Source organism: Triplophysa rosa, linkage group LG23 (assembly GCF_024868665.1).
Source record: "Triplophysa rosa linkage group LG23, Trosa_1v2, whole genome shotgun sequence".
NCBI lineage: Eukaryota > Metazoa > Chordata > Actinopteri > Cypriniformes > Nemacheilidae > Triplophysa > Triplophysa rosa.
Window position 1 is genome coordinate 18,004,942 of NC_079912.1, and position 20,512 is coordinate 18,025,453.

Sequence of the window (20,512 nt, forward strand, 5' to 3'; positions counted from 1 at the left end):
TTTAACAATTTTTTTTAAAAACTTTTTTTGCATTAAAGTAACGAATCCTTGGTGGAAAATGTATGAAAAGAATGTAACAAATGGGTTCTAATATTGGGTTTTTTTTCCTCATTTAATGTACAATTTCTTATTTTTGTATGATCTGGACACGCTCCTGGTCACTATTGTGTACCTAATGAAAACTTGAAAAAAATTTTTTTTATAGAATGTTGCTGAAATAGCCAAGTCCTTTTCTCGTGTGCACAAAAGTCACCATGGAGAGAGCACTGCACCAAAGACAAAATACCTGCAGTGCTTCGGTTTTCCCCAAAAGTGCAAGACTACACAAAATTTAAGGGGAGAAAACTGCCCAGCGGTCCACCTCACCCTCTCTAATCTTCACACGATGGTGTCAGCCTAAAAACACCCTGATTGTTTGTGTCATTTCCACCCGGGGATGTTAGACAAGACAGCCTTCCAAAACGATACCATCCGTCCCAGTCCCCAAAAATATGACCATAAATATCTCTTTCCCTCTAACTTCAAAGGGATAGTTCACCCCAAAATACAAATCTCATTAATCTCATTATATAACACCTGTATATGGCTCTTCTGTGAAACACAAGAGAAGATATTTTGAGAAATGACAGAGAGGCTTTGTGTTCATACAATGGAAACCAATCTGCAGAAGAAATAAAGTCATACAGGTTCAGAATGACACGAGGTTGAGCAAATGATGACAGAATTTACATTTTTGGGTGAACTATCACTTTAATGAACGAGCTTTTTTAAAGAGGACAGAGATGTCCATACTTCAACCGTAGATCTAATGAGCCACTTAGCGAGCAGAAGCAACACAGAGCGGAACAGGGCAACAGCAAGAAAACGGAGGTCAATGAGAGCAGGCGATGAGACATCAAACGTAAGCTTGCATGGATTCTCATTAGCGACCTTTCATAAACGACTGCTTCACTCTCAGAAACTTCATCTGCGAGTCGACCTTGATCACACGAGGGCTCACACACAAGCCGCTTTGTTAGCGTAGCAATGTTAGGCATTGAGAGACTTTGTCAGGCATCTCAATGTCATCAGAAAGTTTCAGACACCGTGAGCCACAGCTGAAATCTGCTGCTGGGAAAATGCCTCTTTACTAACAGGGTGCAACTGCAGTGCTTCGGTTCTGCATGACTAGCATATATTGACTACACATTAGCATATATAAATGCCAAAGATGACGTCATAATAATACTGAATCTTGTACACTCTTAAAAAAGGTGCTACAAAAGGTTTTTCGGTGCCATAGAAGAACCTTTTGGATCCAAAAGGACCTTGAACACATCGGAAAAACTTTTCTGTTTCACGAAAGGTTCTTTGTGGCGAAAAAAGGTTCTTCAGATTATAAAAAGTAAGAAAGGGAGGGTTCTTTAAAGATCCTTTGACTGAATGGTTCTTTGTGGAACCGAAAATGGTTCTTCTATGGCATCGCTGTGAACGACATTTGCTTTGGTCGGAAAGCTCCTGCAATGACACGGATATAATTGCTTCTACTTGTTTAATTGTGTAGCAAAGACAAATAACGGGCGAGCCATGCTTGTTGCGTTTTGTTTATCTAAACAAGCAAATGCGCTCCATTGTCTTTTAAAACACTAAGGGCGAACAAATAAAAGGGCTGTGATATGTGAGTGCTCGCAGCAGAGAAAGCCAAAGGAGAGAGAGAGTCATTTTCAACAGTCTGCTGATGCTGCGGTACCATTAAGCAGCGGCGACAATTTTGAAAAGGAATCAAATCCCAGGGGTCCTTTATAAGCCTCACTTCTTAAAGGTCACTGAAAAGCCACAGCAAGTGTACGAAATAACCACCATAGACCCCAATTAAAACAGACCGTATAGATTTGATCTGTGGAGTTGAGCCAGGTGACAGCGGACGTGGGAATGTTTCTGCATTGGGTCGTTACAGCAGGAGAAACTAGCCAGATTAACATGCTACACCTGACCCAAAATCAAGATAAGAAAACAATGCGCTACTTGGAAAAGACTGTTGAGGTGCTTCATTGTGATACTGTATGCTAAAACACGTGACACCCTTGAAGTGAAAACGCAGACACACGACGCACATACAAACACACAACGTCTGATCTTTTCCAACCCCAAGATTAATTCTAATGAGGTCATCGCTCTGCCAGCAAAAACCGTGTCCGATAGGGATAAACGCTCTCGAAGGATTTGGCTCTCCTGCAGAATCCTAGGCGTTGGGTACTTGGGGATCAACACACTTTACCACACAGACACAAACACGTGCAGAATTACATAAACAAGCGGCGTGTGTACAGTAAACTTTACCTGTGTTATTCCGGTAGGCTCCAGTATGGCCTGGAGGGAGCGCTTCTCCCTGACTCTGGCTCAGACTTCTCATCGGGACTTTCTGATATACTCTATCCTCATATATAGGGTCAATGTGATGCTCGGGGGACTGCAGGGGCCTCAGTTCGGGGGCCAGGTGGGCGTGCTGACCGCTGTAGGAACCTCGAGATCCTGCGAGAGGCACAAAAACCCAAATATCTGTTAGGGTTTACAAGGTTTTTAATTACTTGAACTGCAAACTACATCCCTTACGAATGACCGACAGCAACGCAGCCGTGTAATTGCATGAACTGGGATCATTCCCAAAATGTACATACGCTGTCGGCAATCAGCGCAGTGTTGCCAATCAAAACCTGTCAAAAGCATCCGAGGACATATTAGTCAATACTTTCCTCCATCACGGATGAGGAGCGCATCCCAGGCTCTCCAGAGAGCAAGAGGGAAACCGTGAAAACATGATGCTTATGAACTTTAAAGGAGTAGTTCACTTTCAAAATAAATTTTCATGTTAATTTATTCACCCCCATGTCATCCAAGATGTTTATGTATTTGTTTCTTCAGTCGAAAAGAAATGAAGGTTTTTGATGAAAACATTCCAGGATTTTTCTCCATATAGTGGACTTCAATGGACTCCAAACGGTTGAAGGTCAAAATTACAGTTTCAGTGCAGCTTCAAAGGGCTTTAAACGATACCAGACGATGAATAAGGGCCTTATCTAGCGAAACGATCCGTCATTTTCTAAATAAAAAAATGTATATGCTTTATAAACACAAACGCTCGTCTTGCTCTGTTCTGCGATGCGCGTTCATGACTTCACGTAATACGTAATTACGTCGAAAACTTGCACGTTCAATTTGTAAACACTGACTCGGTACTTCCGCCTACGCCAAGCGTGACCTTTTCAACGTAATTACGTATTATGTGAAGTCATGAACGCGCATCGCAGAACAGAGCAAGACGAGCGTTTGTGTTTATAAAGCATTTACAATTTTTTTTTAGAAAATGACCGATCGTTTCGCTAGATAAGACCCTTATTCATCGTCTGGTATCGTTTGGTATCATTTCTGAACTGAAACTGTAATTTTGACCTACAACCGCTTGGAGTCCATTGAAATCCACTATATGGAGAATAACCCTGGAATGTTTTCATCAAAAACCTTCATTTCTCCTCGACTAAAGAAACAAATACATAAACATCTTGGATGACATGGGGGTGAATAAATTATCATGAAAATTTATTTTGAAAGTGAACTACTCCTTTAAGAAGGAAGGCAAGGGATTGCTACTCGGCATTCACTCACACACGCATTGATCCACATCTCGGCCCTTCAGGAACGCCACACCCCCACACGTCCAGACACATCCATATCTTTCGAGTCACTGTGGTTCAGTATTGGGTGCTATTAAGGACGTTAGGATCTAGGTTTTCATTGAATGACAAAGATACTAAACAGCAAAAACAAAAGCCGAATGGGTATATTGATAATCCTCCAACCACCGCAATAGCCGAGCTGTTTTGGTGCACTGTGTCCCAGGTCAACATAATTGTGCAAATGTTCGGAAAATAAGACGCTGTAGATAGAAAGGGCACCACATGTAATCACCTTATCGGTGTCGGGCAGGCAAACGCCTCTGATCCCTAATCTGATTCCTTGAGTGTTCTGAGAAGATCCATCGGGATGCATGCGCAAAAATTGAATATGGAGAGCTCCGCTTCGCAAAATCTATAGCATGGGATTTTTCACATATCATCAATAGTTGATGTGAACGTGGGGTGGGCAAAAAAAACCTGTAGTACTTCAATGGGGCTGTTTACCCTTTCATGCATGAATTATAATCTCAGAAAGAAGGAGAGAGAGTCGAGATTAGTTTTCTTTTCCATTAAAAGATATTTTGAAGAATGTTGGTAACCAAACAACACAGGTACCCATTCGCTTCTATTGTATGGACACAAAACCAATGCAAGTCAATGGGTACCGCCTACATTCTTCAAAATATCTTTTCTTATTTTGGCAGAATAAAGCCACACAGGTTTGAAATGACAAGAGGGTGAATAAATTATGACAGAATTTTCATTCTTGGGTGAACCGTCACTTTAAGGGCTTGTTTAAAACGGACTGGGGTGGAAGCACTACGTTAGCAACACAACGGTCAGGGGTTTGAATCCCATACTGAAAAAAGCTTTAATGCGCGGATTGCAAGTCACCCGATGAATGTAAATAGACAGACAGACATAAAGATGTCAACAGTGAGAGGAGATAGAGAGAGACGAACAGATAAACGACATTCTGTCTAAACTAATCTTCAGTGAAAGCCCCAAAGCAGCGTGTTCCACGGCATGAACTCACAGCTTTTCACAGCCGATTCAGTGGCTAAACTCCTTGTCCAGGTGGAGAATTTGGACAACAATTCAGTGGTTTCTGCACAGTCACCTACACAAACTACAGCAAACCAAAAAAAAAAACATTCCCTGTAGCAGCAAGATGGCAAACACGTGTAACATCCGTTCAGTCTTCCCTCACGACTCCCCATCCGCCTAATGATGAAACATCACATCTGAAAGAGAAATCCACAAGCCTTGGATAAAGCTGGCTGAATAAATAGGTTTGCACAGACAAGCGTTCTGAAGTACCTCTCCACTTCTCACACGTGAGCGTTAATAGCACTTCAGGCAACTAAACATAGGATTTGCTGTGTGTCGTGTTACCCGTTCGCTGTTTTAAGGTAAGAGAATTTGACAGATGCCATGTAGTGTTGGATCTAGCACCATATGAAGTGTAGCTCTGTCGCTCCTGGTGTAGACTAGCCGTGTTCAAAACTGCTATAAGAAAGCTGATATACACACATAGCGACTGAACGTAATTTGAATTTTATGTTAAGCTGCTACAACGCTTAGTAACCATGAACAGCCCACGGGCAATTGAACTGTTTTAAGTGGATTTGTGAATTAGAATAGTTCATTATGATGATGTTGATTATTATTATGATTATACTAATATTATTACAGAAATACAATAAATTTTTTAGCGAATAAAGCAATTGTTCACTCAAAATGCAAATTCTTACATAATATATTCACCCTAATGTTGTTCCAAAGCTGTATGACTGAATTACATCTGTGGGACACAAAAGAAGATATTATGAGAAATGTGGTTTTGTGTCCATACACTGGAAGTCAGTGGGGCAATGTTGCTTGCTTACCAACATTCTTCAAATATCTTCTTTTGTGTTCTGTGGAAGAAAGAAAGTCATACAGGTTTGGAAAGACACGAGGCTGAGTAAATGATGAAAGAGGTTTCATTTTTGGGTGAATTATCACGCTCCTTTGAGGCCATCTGCATACTGTTATACTTCATCAATTTGACTTTTCTTCGACATTTTTGGCAAATACTCTGTTAAATAAGAATGTCTCACTCCTTATACCACTTGAAGTAAAAACATTGTTTCATTACTGTCCAGTGTCAATAAGAAATACATCTAAGATTTGAAAAAACTTGAAACTTTGTCAAATCTAAAATCTATGTTATTGTTTTAAATAGTGGTCTTACATAATTAACACAAATTACTCCAGTAAACATTAAACTCCAAAAAGGGGCAATAAGAGTAAAGTATACGAAGTACATTATTTAAATCTACTAAGAAAACACAAACTAGCTCTACAATTGGTTTCTCCCTCAGGACTCTAAAAAGGTCTACATTTCCAAAGCCTGTTTTGTGTTGATGTTCATCTGAAGCAAGAAGCTCTTCCAGAAGGCATTTAAACCACCCTGTCTTACGTCAGATGGGAAAAATGTTTCTGCGCTGCTCCAGAACTGTCCTGAACTCTCCATCTTGTGCTTGTTCTCCCTCCGCAAAGGTAACACACTCACTAGGAAACTCCATCACAGATTTCATAACTCCATCCATTCTTACTAAGAGCCTTTCCTTCCTCTTCAACTCTCTCTCTCGCGCACGCGCGTGGCCTCCGGGTTTAATGACACACATCATCAGCCTCTCGCCAAGATTCCCTCCAAATGCTACATCATGAAAGACGGGCTCACCAAACACCCTTGAGAAATCAGGGCAGCCTTGCAAAACTCTCCGCTCTCTCGTCTATGCTACGTAATTGCCTTCAAATCTAATCCGTCTTCGGTTAGCGTGATGGTGCGTTGGAATGGACTCATTTTTTGACCCGTGGTGGGAGAGGGCGAGGATTCCCACCGTACGGATACCGGTGAAGGTGTTGTGTGGCTTCTGAATGACTTTAATCAAAGAGACTCCAGAATCCAGGTGACGACTCAGAATGGGAATGGGAGTTTGGCACCGTTTCCCATTTGTGTGGCGGGTTTGATTGAGGTCCCGGATTAAAAAGCACCCATGATCTTTCTGACCTATTGTGTGAGGTCTCTAAACAATGGTTGCTTAAGACAGGGGTTTACAAACTTATTCATGCCAAAGACCCCCGAAAATGATGAACCTTTTGCGAGGACCCCCTTTCTAAAATGCATATCCATTTTTTGTATAAAGAAGCATTTTGAACTGTTATAAGCGTATATTATTATGACAAAGTGTTTATTATAAAAACAATGTAGAAATTAACTGCAATAACCTTCAGTAAACTTTTCTTTCTTAAACATTTTCTTAGGACCCATTCTGGAGGGGTCCCCGGGGGGTTAAGCCTGGCTTAAGACATTGTTTTTGTTTGTTGGGTACAAAATGATTTGGATGACCTAAGCAGTGCATTGTGGGATGTTATCAAGTAATAGAAGCAGAGCTGTTGTGTACAAGTGTAACATTGCGATAAATGAAAGCCGAGAAGGTTGTAAGGTTAAAGCAATTAATAAAGCTATTAAACGATAAACATCGATCAGTTTCTCTTTTAAAGTACTCGGAGCGTTTCCAAACAAGTTAAATGTTAAAAATCGCAACACTAATTACATCCATTGCCACACAGTAAATGATTGAATAGTTTCATTGTTATACCATACAGTATATTGCATCTCTTTGATGTCTCGCTGAAGATAGAAAACAAGTCTTTATATCAAACAACTGCCTTTCTTCAAAGGAAAGGCTCTAGTCTTCAGACTTAAGGGTTTGTGTGGATCAGTGAAGTAGAAGTAAAGAAACAAATACCATTCCCTTGGTGTTTCCTATGTGAAAACTAATACATGCATCAGATTTTGCTGTCTGCAATGCAGTCGTGTTTATTTACTAGCTTCCCGTGGGTTTTTTGCAAATGAAAAAGTCATTAATTTTCCTACTTTGATGTTTTTTTTGTTGGCTTGCTCTCAATGTCAGAGGCAATCAAGCTACAAATGCGGAACAAGTTGAGTATGCTCGAGTGGCAGACACGGAAAAAGCATATAGGAACACAGGCAAAGATGAAATAATCTCTCAAACGTGTTTCAAATGGAAAGCAGACTTCTAAATGTGTTCACAAGGTTCAATAATAAGTTGTTGAATAACATGAGCTTTACTTTCTGAGCTCTCTCTTACCTCAAACTGCCAGCTCTCATTTAAATACGTGACGGCTGGACGCTTTGTCATTTTAAAACAGATCAAAATCAAACGCCACAGTTATAATTGACTTTCTGTCTTCTGTTGAACACAAAGGAAGATATTTTGAGAAATGTCTCGGCAGTTTTGTGTTCATACAATGAAAGTCAATGTTGTTTGGTTAGCAACGTTCTTCAAAATATCTTCTTTTGTGTTCTGCAGAAGAAAGAAAGTCATACAGGTTGAGGAAATGATGACAGAATTTTCATTTTTGGGTGATGTGTCCCTTTAGGTAAACACTGTTCTCGACTGTATGCTTGCGTACTTTGTTACTACAAACACTAAAAACGATTTCTAGATCTTCCTTCATTACAGCATGTACCGCTTTCTTGTCTATTCTAAAATATTCCACGCAAGCAAGTTCCAACCAAAGCCCTCGTACAATGTATGTTATTGCTATGACCCAGCTCAAAATCTGTTACTCACCAGCAAGGCTGCCAGGTCTCTGTAAAGTAGCCGTTGCGTACAGATCGTGGGATATCTTGTACTGATCAGATGAGTGCACGAGTCTTTTGGTGGGCGTGAGAGTGGCGTACGTGGACACTCCTGCCGACTGCAGCTGCTGGTAGATGGGCGACGCGTTATTAGGTGGAGACGCTAGCCGTATAGGAGAGCCCGAAGTGTGCGCGCCGGGCGATCCTCCGATGCCCACCGCATTGATAGGTGAACTACTGCTATAGGATTTCGCAAGTCTCCGAGGTGAAGGCTTAGGGGAGGCCGATGAGGAAGTGGAGGGCAGGCGCTGGGTGGTGGCGTATCCGGGCGTGTCGGAGGCCGAACCCAGACGCTGCAGTTTGGTCGGGGATCCGCTTGCTGCCGCGGTCTGCATTGAGTTCATGGGCGAGCTGATGCGCTGGGCAGGTAGAGTGGAGCTGGAGTAGTACAGGCCCGAACCGGACGCTGCAGTGGGCTGCTGGGAATCGGACAGCAGGGTACTGCCATGACTCTGGGTCTGTGAGTCACCCGCCGCGAGCTGGGCCGCACGGTTAGATGTCACCTGTGAGGAGAGCAAGATGATGATTATACTGTATATGCAAACACAACAATTTATATTTTTCGCAGGAAATATATGAGGCAGGGATATAAATTTCAGAACAGATGTAAGGATATCTCCTGAACGCATTATAAAAACGCCTGTAAACTGAGTTACTGCGCACGCATACACAAGCATATGTCGCAATGCCTCATGGGATCATCACCGCTTATGTCAATGGATGTCGCAACGCACGTAATTCAGAAGGGCGGGCGGGCGGGCGTGCACAGATACACCCATGCAAATGAATAGTGGCACACTGCCAGCGGTTTAGGCGCTTTGACGCTTTGCAAATAAACATTTTTTTTCTTCAGATTTCTCGTAATCACCATGATGATTCCGGGTGATTACAATGAAACATTGGTTCCACTGTTACTCATTCACAGAGAGCATGAAAACTGATTATTCTTATTCAGAATAAATTAGGTTATTTTTAAACCCGGCAGTCAGCGCAATTTCCAGCGGGGATAAAAAGCTTCTGCTTTTTTCTTCATTGCATTGATATAAGGCAATAGTATTCAAATGGGCTGAAAAACGGAATAAATATGAGCCGAAAGGTGTTGGCGACAGAGAGAATGATTGAGGAGAGAAAGCCTGATATTTTACATAACGGTGGTTGCCAATACGCCGCACGTTTTAAAATACAATCTTCAATGATCCTTTGCACCATCTTAGCCTGAGCACAGAATCCTTTCCATAACAAGAATGGGTTTTCACTATAGAGACCTCTCGAGTTGACTATAGGGTCAATTTAGTTAAGCTGGGCCATTGTACATATTGAGATAAATGGAATAAAATAGGCCAATTTACTTGAATACACCCTATGGTGACTTGTCAAGTAGGAAGCTCGTATCAAACTATCAAGTATGTTTTGTTATTGTTGATATTAAGGGTTAACATGGTAATGATTTTTTGGCAACAATGTCATTCCAGAGTTAAAGGATTTACGGTGACCTGGTTCTTGATGCACATTATTGGATCTGCAAATCAGCCCTTTGGATTTTCTAGTGACATTCTGTGTGTTTTTTACAGCAGCGGTTCTCAAGTGTTTCAAAGACGCCAACTAAATCCCCAACATAGGACTTAAAGATCCTTTATAAAACAAAAGTAAACAAAAACATCCTTAAAATCAAAACATGTCATTCACGATGTTCATTTTTATGAATTATCCATTTAACATCTCCTGAATTTCAATAGCTTCATACAGTACTGTATCCAGTAGTTACACAGTATAATTGATTGACACCATCACAGAGACCTACAACCCATTCTCAAATCTCAACCCACCAGATAACCCAACACACTGGCAGTATTAAGCCAAGATCAAACAGTTAACATAAAACATACAAAGTTTCTCTTACAGAACAGACCTTCTAAGTTATATTTTCTTCTGATACGACTTTAATGAATGATATGTAACAGTCGGAGGACTCGGAAAAAACTCACAAGATTGTGGAGATTTCAAAGGCGTTTAATGGCTTGATATCATGTTATACCGAGGTGTGATGCAATTATACCACCAGTTCTCTGCCAAATGCATTCTCCATCCATCTCTCTCTCTCTCTCTCTCGGAAGATAAAACTGCGTCCCATCACTGAGAGAAGAGAAAAACCTGCTTGAAAAGATTGTTGCTGGTTCCTGATGTGGTTGAATTATTTAAGGAACAAGAGGTTTATGGTGTTATAAATATCTACATAAAAGCACCTAAGCGATGTGTTGTGTTACATAAGCCTATCCTGAAGCAGACGAGCCCTCTTCAGATTCCCCTTCACAGCAGCGAGCCGACCGTCTAAATCCCTCGCATCACACATATACAGCCGGGAGAGAGGGAGGGGTTTTCTCTTCTTTATGCACTGAGCAACTGCATCAATTTACAATCGCAGAGTTGCCAAAGAATGTTTGCAGAACCCCCCTTGACCTGAGAGGGCTGAGCACGCTGAGCATCCTTCATTTAAAACGCTCCTCTGTGCCCAAAACAGAGGCCTGTGCGTTCATTAAAAGTGTCAGAGGATAGAAGAGGAGGCAGGGACTCAAAAGAGAGAGAGAGAGAGAGAGAGAGAGAGAGACTCTCCGTGTGTGCAGGATTTGCGAATGTCAGCTTTATCGAGACCCACCATTCCGGCAGTACTTCTGCAGTAAACATCCCGGATCCAGTTCATTACCAAACGCGGTAAAAAAAACACCATGCAAAATGAAATGGTTATCCTCTGAACAACATCCATCCCCTCACCAAATGTTTCTACCTTGCAGACTTGTTTAAGAAAACGAAAGTTGGTGGGAAAGACAGCCGCAGGGTTCGCATTAATTACAGTCTCATCAACAGACGCAATTTAACTCCCCAGATAATGACAAAGTTTGAAACGCGCCCACTCGATACGACACGGCACCGGCGTGCCAACCTGACAAATACCTCAAATAAAGTGGCACAGTCACTTTTTAGACAACAGCCTCAAGCGCCAGCCTGAGAGTCACTTGGTGCTAGTCCCCAAAAAAAGCAAAGCTTGGGCACCACAGCATCCCTGATGCATAAGCACGAGAGACCTCCGGCGCAGAATAGGACCGTTAAATAAAAAAACAGAGATATGTGATGGAAAAGGGAACGCACTGCAAATTTAAGAGGAGACGGGGAAGCTCACCTGATTGTAGCTGTGCACGGCTCCCCCGGGCTGGCCGCTGGAGCGTGGAGGAGGCTGAGGCGGCTGAGATTTTGGTGTGGTTAAGCAGTCGCTCAGGGCCAGAGTCTGGTTACTATGGTAGCTGGAGGAATACTGGAGACAGCCCTCTGGGTTCGAGCTGAGCTGCAGTGAGCTCTGAGAAAGCAGACTCGGTCCTGGGTGCAGAGCGAGAGAGAGAGAGAGAGAGAGAGAGAGAGAGAGTGAGTGAGCGATTTCAGCAAGGCAGCGATGCAGCCCTCAGCCTGGCAGAAATGGCATACATAATTTATTAGAAGGGGAGGAGTGAAACAGAGAGAGAAGAAGAGAGGGAGCGCAAGACGAGGACTGAAATGATGAGAGAAAATCCAAAAGCAAGAGAGAGGAAAAACGAGACATGGTAGGGATGGGGCATGAAGGTTGTTCAAAGATTGACTTGTGAATTAGTGAACTAGTTGTTTTTATGGATATGAAAAGACATCATTTATCATCTAACATTTATATAAGCACAGACACTTTATTTATGTTTACTGTACACATTTTTTTATTTACACTAACACAAAAAAGCAAACACATGCGCGCGCTGCGCTTTCCTCCAAAATGCCGATTTCTAACCATCAGCGACTGTGTTTGGCATTTCGGAGAAAGGCTTGGGGCCAATCTGACGGCAAACAAGATTGCATCAACAATTCATAGTTTGTCAACATGCCATCATCCCCAATCCAGCCTTCGGCGAGACCACCGTCGGACTATATCAGAGATTAGCTCCCCCTCGAAAATACCGATTGTCTTTTTCCTCCCGTCCCTTTAAAACAGCTCGAGTTCAAGTGTCTCGGGTTTCTCGGGAGGAGGATGTTTTCTGCTCTCCCTGCACTACACAATAATCTATGGCTCCTGTAACAGACAGATCCATCAGGCTGGTCTGGAGAGATAAGAAAATTGGTGCATTATTCCAGTCCATAATAGCCTGCTGCACTCATTTTTGTTTTCATTGATCTGAAAACCCATCTGAGATGCAACGCAGCCGTGGTTAGCCCGGAGCTTTCCCCTGCACACCGTCATCCAGGTTATCGTGCTCGCCAGCACAATAAGACAATGTCACGAAACATTATGAAGTATAATATCTGTGTAATAGTGAGGGTTTTACATTGCTGAAACCACCCAGAGGGACATTTTGTTTCTCAAAAGTTGCTCTTTCATAGCTCGGGAGATCTGATGGAGTTCTCAGCTGTGTTTCTTTTAAAAGAACCTTTCACCCAAAAATGAACATTTTGTCTTCATTTAATCACCCTCAAGTAAAGTTCTTTGTTCTGATAAACACAGAGAAAGATATTTGGAAGAATGCTTGTAACCAAACAGTTCTTGGCCACCATTGACTACCATAGTAGGATTTGTATTTGGTACATTTCTTTGTTCTGTTGAACACAAAAGAAGATATTTTGAAGAATGTAGAAAAACAAACCGTTTTGGGGCACTTTTGACTGTCATTGTAATTTTTGCTACTATGGTAGTCAATGGTGGCCAAGAACTGTTTGGTTACAAGCATTCTTCCAAATATCTCTCTCTCTGTTCATCAGAACAAAGAAACTTATACAGATTTGGAACAACTCGAGGGTGCAGAATTGTTATTTTTGGATGAACTGTGCCTTTAAGTATCACCTTCAATCTCGGATGTTTCTACCAAAATGTCTTAAAACGGAAATAAAAACAGAAACAAACGAGACTATTAGATTAAAAGTATGGAGCTGTAAAATGAATGTAGATGGTATAAGTAAAATAATCTAAGATTGGGAACATTTGATGAGAAATGTTGAGAGATGGTACAAAGATCCGGTCTAGTGAATATTTATATAGGCAATATCAGTATTTCCATGGTTTCCATGAATCGACTGCTATAAGACTCAAAAGTGCATAAAATATTTACATGAAATCATTTAAGCTAGAAATTGCCTTTAAGATTTGATAAATTCCCATAGGTTTTCCCCAAAACCATCGTTTGAAAAATATCCAAGTTTGCAAGTCAGTGGGAAGCCAGCAACATATGAAGAGTTTACTTGCCAAAACAAAAACATGTTTTTTATTATGTTTTATTGCATCAGTTAGCTTGATTGATATAAATTGAACTGCACAGTAAAAAAACATGATTTCGGAACATTTTTAAAAACTGACGTGATAATGTGGATATTTAAACTTGCTGCGTCAACACCTGTGACTGTCAGGGTCCTGTCCTTCCTATTCGGAGTTTTCATGCTTTCTGGACAGGGTCGTGACAGTACCATGTCTTGTGTGTGTGTTTCGTCTTGTGTGGAGACACGTGGCGGTTTGTTTTGACATTTCGCCGCGTGTCCTCCTGTCTTCCGTTTAGCTCCGCCCCCTTGTTTCTCCGTTAGTGTTTCATCTCCCTCACCTGTCCCATCATCTTCCCGCCAGTTCCCATTTATGTTAAGTCTTGTCACCTGCCCGTCTCCGTCCCTGTGCAATTCCCCCTCGTTATGTTTCCTTATTTAATGTCTCAGTTCCCTTTGTCCCTTCTCGTTGCATTGTCCCTTGTTCCTTGTTATGTCCTTGAATGTTTACCTTGCCCTCGTGTTCCATGCTCCGTGTTTCCCCTGGACTATTATTCCGTGTTTGGATTTATTTGGATTATTCTCTGTTTACTTTATTCCCCGTTCGGGAAGGATTTTGGTTTGATTTCTTATTTAGTTTCTGTGTGTTTTCCCCATCCTGGGTTTTTTGTTCCTGTTTTTATTAAAGTCTTCTTTGTTCAAACCCTTCACCTGCCTGCGCTTGGGTTCTGTCTCCCGATCGTGACATGTGACATCACTGTACTCTTTACGGTATGTGCCTACAGTATATAGGCTTGTGACCATATACTACTGCCTTAAGGAAATGATTCTCTATCATCTCATGTTAAAACCACAGCAGTTCCAGCATCTGACAGCGGTGATACTAAGTACAGCTTCTCACCCACTGTGCGCCAATTACACGCCTCTTACACATCTCACTTCTCATCCTTAGTCAAGCCAGCCCGAGAGATCTGCAGCTTTCTCTTATTCACCTGCAAATTTGCCGGATTAGTTCGACTACGGATAACATACCTACACACGTACTGTTGCTAAAAACCGGGCACTACTGCATATTCTACCACAAAGAATCCTCCAAAACAGGACCTCATGAGGATAGGGATGGCTCAATAAGTTCCTCATTATGTACTAAAGCCCACACACATAAACTGTGCCCCGGGTCCTGTGAATTTTAGCGATGGCACTGCTCCAAATACCAATGTTTTCCCTGCATGGTTTTAAAAGGCTCCGTGGTGAGGTGCTTACAGAGACGCTCGTCTTCCCATTTCTCAATCAACGAGGCTGTGAAGTTGCCTCTCGGAGAGGTTTATGGGCCATTTCCTGCTTCTTTCCGATTAAACCCTTTCCAAAGAGACCAAATTGTATTACACGAAATGGACAATGGTGGAAAAGCCAATTCAAAGTGGAAAAATACATTTTACATTTGGCAGATACATTCATAAGGCAACTTATACAGTAAAGCTATATCTTTTATCAATGTCTGTGGGATTTTAGCTCAAGATCTGAGATCAGCTACAGGCTCCAAAAATGTGCACCAGAGATACATAATCCCATTAAGGGAGTCCAAGGAGTGTTAGGCATGGATAAAATATCACTGGGGGTATCACCTCTACGTTTTGCTGGGTAGGTCAATGGCCCAGGCTTATCTCCACAAGATGAAATATGTTATGAAGAATCTTTTACGAGGCTAAACACAGAAGCACATCATGCATTGACATAGTAGGCTATAATAAAGGGAAGGACATAGAAATAATGGTTCAATAAAATCCATGGATAGTTTCAGCATTCAATTAGAAATGCTTGACATTACTCTTAACAGGCACCGCAACCAATAGCATATTTGCAAGCATCACATGAACGTTTTCATTGTGAATGAGTCAAGGAAGAGCTTCATTTACAAAGTCTTTTGGTCAAAGGGTCACTGTTTATTTATAGCTGTCAGCTAATGTGTAAAAGCACATCCACGGCAGACACCTTCACAAAGCTCCAGCTATTTTATCCCGACTCGCTGTGAGATAAATGATTGAAAGCCACTCTTTCCCCACTGTTATTTCAACCAGCTGTAGTAAACATACTTACTTTCATTCCATAATTCATGCACTATTATGTATGGCTGTGGTATTCTGAAGCGCTACATATGATAAGTTGTATATTCAGCAGAACGTTATCTGTTTTGATTATTACGACTTAAAAGCTGGAGTCGCATTGCAAAACCTGTGGCATTTTTCTCCTGTCACTTACCTTGACAGAATGCACAAAGTCAATAACTTATTTAAAAGCCACTTTGAACTCAGAAGAAGATCAATGAAATCCAACTTTCTACAAGACGGTTTTTGGTGGCGTAATATATCCTCAATAAAAATGGATGCTCCAGCCTTTGTGTTCTTAATCTTTGTGAGGAAAAATGCAAAAATTGTCACGAGCATTAAAATGACTTGAGATTGGTATTTTAACTAAGACTTGGACAAAATACAATATTTCATGCACACTATTTTTAGAAAAAGCTAAACATTTTTAAAGCAATTTTACACATAACAATGAGTTTAACATGTTTTTTAACATGACATGTTTAACGCACACTGGTTCTGGCACACAATGTCCCGCTCTGTTGCATTCTGTGTTGATTTAACATGGCACTCATGCAGATAACAAATTTATTTATTTAGTTATTACCGTTCCTTAAAATAAACGCTCTGAAAATCAGCACAGACACAATAAAAGCAACGCTAAAGACACAAATCCTGACAGATGTTCTCAGTTATTCTCAAAATGCAGATACAAAGTGAGATAAACTGTCGTTTTTGCTTTTAATAGGTATAGATGTGACAAAGGCCTATTCTTTTCTGTTCTTGTGTGGAGGCGTTGCAGTCCCAATTATTGCTGCATTTTTTGTCCGGCACAAACAGCATAGTTCAACACTTTACAACCCAAATTAAAAAATCTTTATAAAGTCACCTTAATTTATAAATCAGAAAACAGATGCAAGAACAAATAATAATAATAATAAATCAAATGTAAAAAACTATCGAAACAGCAGGACGCAAAAATATTATCTAATTCAATCAACCCCGTTTTAAACTTCAAGTCAACAACATTTATCATGAATTTTTTTGTATATTTTAATAAGCTTGTTGAATGAATGGAACCATTTCTGACATTCTGAAATTTTATGTTCTGTAATTGTGCAGTGTGTCAACAAGCATTAGCAGTCTGAAAAACGTCTCTTTGCTATAAGGCTGTGCTTTGGAAAATTGTATTATATTACTTTGCATTATATTACTTTATATACTCCATTCCATAATGCATTGCATTAAGCTATGCATTGACTTAACTATGCATTTTTTCTATTTTATTTTCTATTTTATTATTTAATATATGATTAATATTATATATATGATTATTATTTAATATATATACTATTAAACAGCTCTCTGGAAAACTTGATTCTTATTGGTCAACTGCTGTTGCCGATTGCAACGCTGTATAGTATAACTGATCCCGCATGGAAGGCTGGTTTCTTTAACGGACAACATAACAATGTGAAGCAATGCACAGCAACACTACTGAATCAGCAAATGACTCACTATCAGCTGTGGTGTATTCCTGATGATCCAATATTCCAGACTCATGCAGGGAACGGATACACGAATCCACCAATTCCAGACCTGTATTCAGTTCTTCCTCAATGTCTTTCTGCCCGTCTGTAAAACAAAGCGTAAGGATTAAGTTCGAGTTAATCACGATTAAACTGACATCGTTAGTCGATGACACCACAGGTGCTTCCTAAAGCCTCATCCGGCACACTTGGACTATGACCTGCTGACCTGGAGAACAAAAAGACTAAAACTTAACTGGCTGTTCGGGTGACCCGGTTAACTAGCCTGTCGCTTGTTCTGTGTTAGATCGGTCTAGCAACTGATCCAGGGCCAGTGTGGTGTCGTTTGCCAAAGGATAATGAGTTACACAAGCTCCCTAACAAGAACGATTACCCACTGAAGTATATCACCACGAGTACAGCAGGACTCAAAGCTCACTTGTTTAAACATGTAAGAGTCATTATTCAGTGCATTTGAAGGAAACTGGAATAAAATAGAAACAGTCACTTGTATTATTAATATTATATTAATAACAACAATAAAAATAATTTATATATAAAACATATATTATGCATTATATACATCACGCATGGATTATGCATGATATATATTCTTTTATATGATATATTATGCAATATATTATTTTCTTTTATATGATATATTATGCATTATATATACATATCCTTTTAAAAATCATGTTGATTCTACCCAGTTTTACGTTTTTCATCTGAAATTCATGAAGATGATGCAATATTCCTGCATGATGCCACATATCTTACCTGAATTCACAAACACCATCATTACAAACACATTCTCCAACAGCACAAATATCTGAGAAAACCATTTCAAAATGACATTTACCTTGAGTATTCCAGCGATACTGATCATCCACTGAACTGCAAAAAAGAGAAAGAACAGGGTTTTAACTGAAGTGGATCAGATTTCTCATCCATACCCGTAACAATGTACAGCCATATCATATGCAGTTTGTGATATTCACGCATATTTAAATCAGCGTCCGGATGAACGGAGGAGAAAATCAACTGAGAGGCGTAAAGCTTTGATGCTTTGCCATCTACAGTAACGGCGAGATGTAAGGGAATAATCGCACGACTCAAAGACGCCTCATTACAACACGCATCACATAACTGGCAGGAAACTACAGCGGGGCGAGTCGAGGGTGTCACTTCACACCAATGCAGATTTGTTTCCCCAGATTTGAGATCCAAGGTTAACACTTCGCACCATTTATACTATCATCATTAGAAAGATTTCCTATTCAGCATGATAAATAATACAAATGACATGTAAACACATGGTGAGAAAGAGTCTAATATTGGATTTCCTGGATCATGATCGATGTTGTCGGAGTCTGGAGGACGGAGAGAGAGAGAAAGCAAACCGTGAGGAGGGGTTGGCTAAAATCAGCACCTTTGCGGTTGACTGCCCATCTACTGTATCGAAGCCTTCGGGGATAGGCATTACCCATGATGCTCTGCTGCAGCGGTCTGACACACTGAATGAAGTGTGACTGCAGACTTAAATGTTTCCTGTGAGGAAAAAATCTATTTATCAGCCCTAAGCGATAGAGATCTTTGTGGTGTGACATCACACAGCACACACCGTGTATATGTTCTTTGAGTCAGTCATCGCTAGCATTAATAACTAGTTTCACAAGTACAATTTTAGTCCAATTATAAAGGATTTAAATGAGAGATGTACATACAGCAACAAGGGTTACAGCAAGGACATATATATATATATATGAAAAAAGGACTTAGGAGTGATTTTTATTACTTCCAAGGCTGAGCAAACAGCATTTTATCACAGTTCACTTTGCTTTTGGTTCCCGACACTGGTGCATATGTGCAAACTGATGTACCTCCTATGAAATACTCTACCTTGCCCACCATTGCCCCCCATTATCACAGACTTTGCTCATTCAATCTATCTGGGAGTTAAAAATATAAAAAAGGAGAAATGGAAATGACTCGTGTGACATTGGACTGATGGCAGAGATTCCCGGTGTGCGTCCTTGTTCAAGGACCGAGAGGACCGAGCTATAAACTATAAACAGCCAGGAAGACGTCCGGGTCACTCCAGAAAGCAGAAGAACTGGCAAGGTCACCAAAAACAGACATAGCAGGAATGTTCCATTAGAGCATGTACGTATGAAAGCCTGTGAGCATGAATTCACTCAGTACTGCTTTTAAATACACAGACGCTGGACAGATGACCTGTTTTCTATAAAGTGAATACAGGAATTGTAAATAAAATATCAAATTTAAGATCAGGGATTGAAAGCCAGTTGTGCTATAAAATAGCAACTAAATGTTTTTCCTCAGGTTGATTCAGTTAATGACTGTCTAGATTTTTCTACGGTTGCAAAGAGAAAATCAAAGCAAAATACTTATAGCATTTTCTAAAGAATGCAAGACTGCGAGTATAAAAAATACAATGGCAATAAGTAAACAATAAACAGTCTGTCCGGTGATATTGGTTTCTGGTTTGAACTCACTAAATATTCTTACCAAACCCCATGGCAGTATGGTTTAATATATTGGTTATATACGATTATCATTTATAATACATATATTTTTGGGAAGGTTATTCATTTCAAGTGGTTATGGTTGTTTAGGTACTCACTGTAGCATTACAAACACAAAATTATGGAAATCCATAAAGTTAAAGCAAAAACTTCGCCTATAACTTTTATTCTTTACAAATCTCATTAAAACAAATCCTACGTCAAACACAAGTTCTACGAGCCCGTTTACCGAAAGGCCTTGAGCAATGCTGTGAACATTTAGAGTTAAGATGCTTGAGGAAACATTACCTCTAATGAACCATCTCTGAAAATGCGAGAGAAAAAGATTTTCTTTAGCTGCATGTTTATACAGACATCTCGCTTTAAATAATACACGATACAAGCCTGAATAATGAAAATGTTGTCTTGTTTGAATGTTATGCTACTTATGTAATCACATGCAGGAGAAACGGATAAAAACTGTGTGAGAAATCAAATGGTGGACTGAAGAGTTAAAAAAAATTCTCTTTCATCTTACTGCTTTGTAAACATTTAGAAGAAAACATCAAATGTGTTAAGTCAAAACACGCGACCAGGGATGTCAATACTATTAACAGTACAAAGCACTACATAAAAATATATATATATATTCTACCGATAGAAACTTAAACAAAAAAGAAAGTGCCATAATTTCCCACAGTATTTGTAGTACATCCATAATGCTGCTTGGTAAACCCAAAACTGG

General features: G+C 40.3%; 1 protein-coding gene across 3 annotated transcripts in view; it reads right to left on the reverse strand.

Annotated features, from left to right (window-relative positions):
- ctnnd2a (catenin (cadherin-associated protein), delta 2a) overlaps window positions 1–20,512 on the reverse strand; it is a 274,012-nt gene that overhangs the window by 92,773 nt on the left and 160,727 nt on the right. For all 3 annotated transcript variants that reach the window (XM_057322474.1, XM_057322473.1, XM_057322475.1), the window contains 5 exons: window positions 18,102–18,136; window positions 17,229–17,345; window positions 11,546–11,739; window positions 8,303–8,873; window positions 2,320–2,511 (listed from right to left, as the gene is read on the reverse strand). In XM_057322474.1, the coding sequence (XP_057178457.1) occupies window positions 2,320–2,511; window positions 8,303–8,873; window positions 11,546–11,739; window positions 17,229–17,345; window positions 18,102–18,136 (1,109 nt within the window). The remainder of the gene's footprint in view (window positions 1–2,319; window positions 2,512–8,302; window positions 8,874–11,545; window positions 11,740–17,228; window positions 17,346–18,101; window positions 18,137–20,512) is intronic.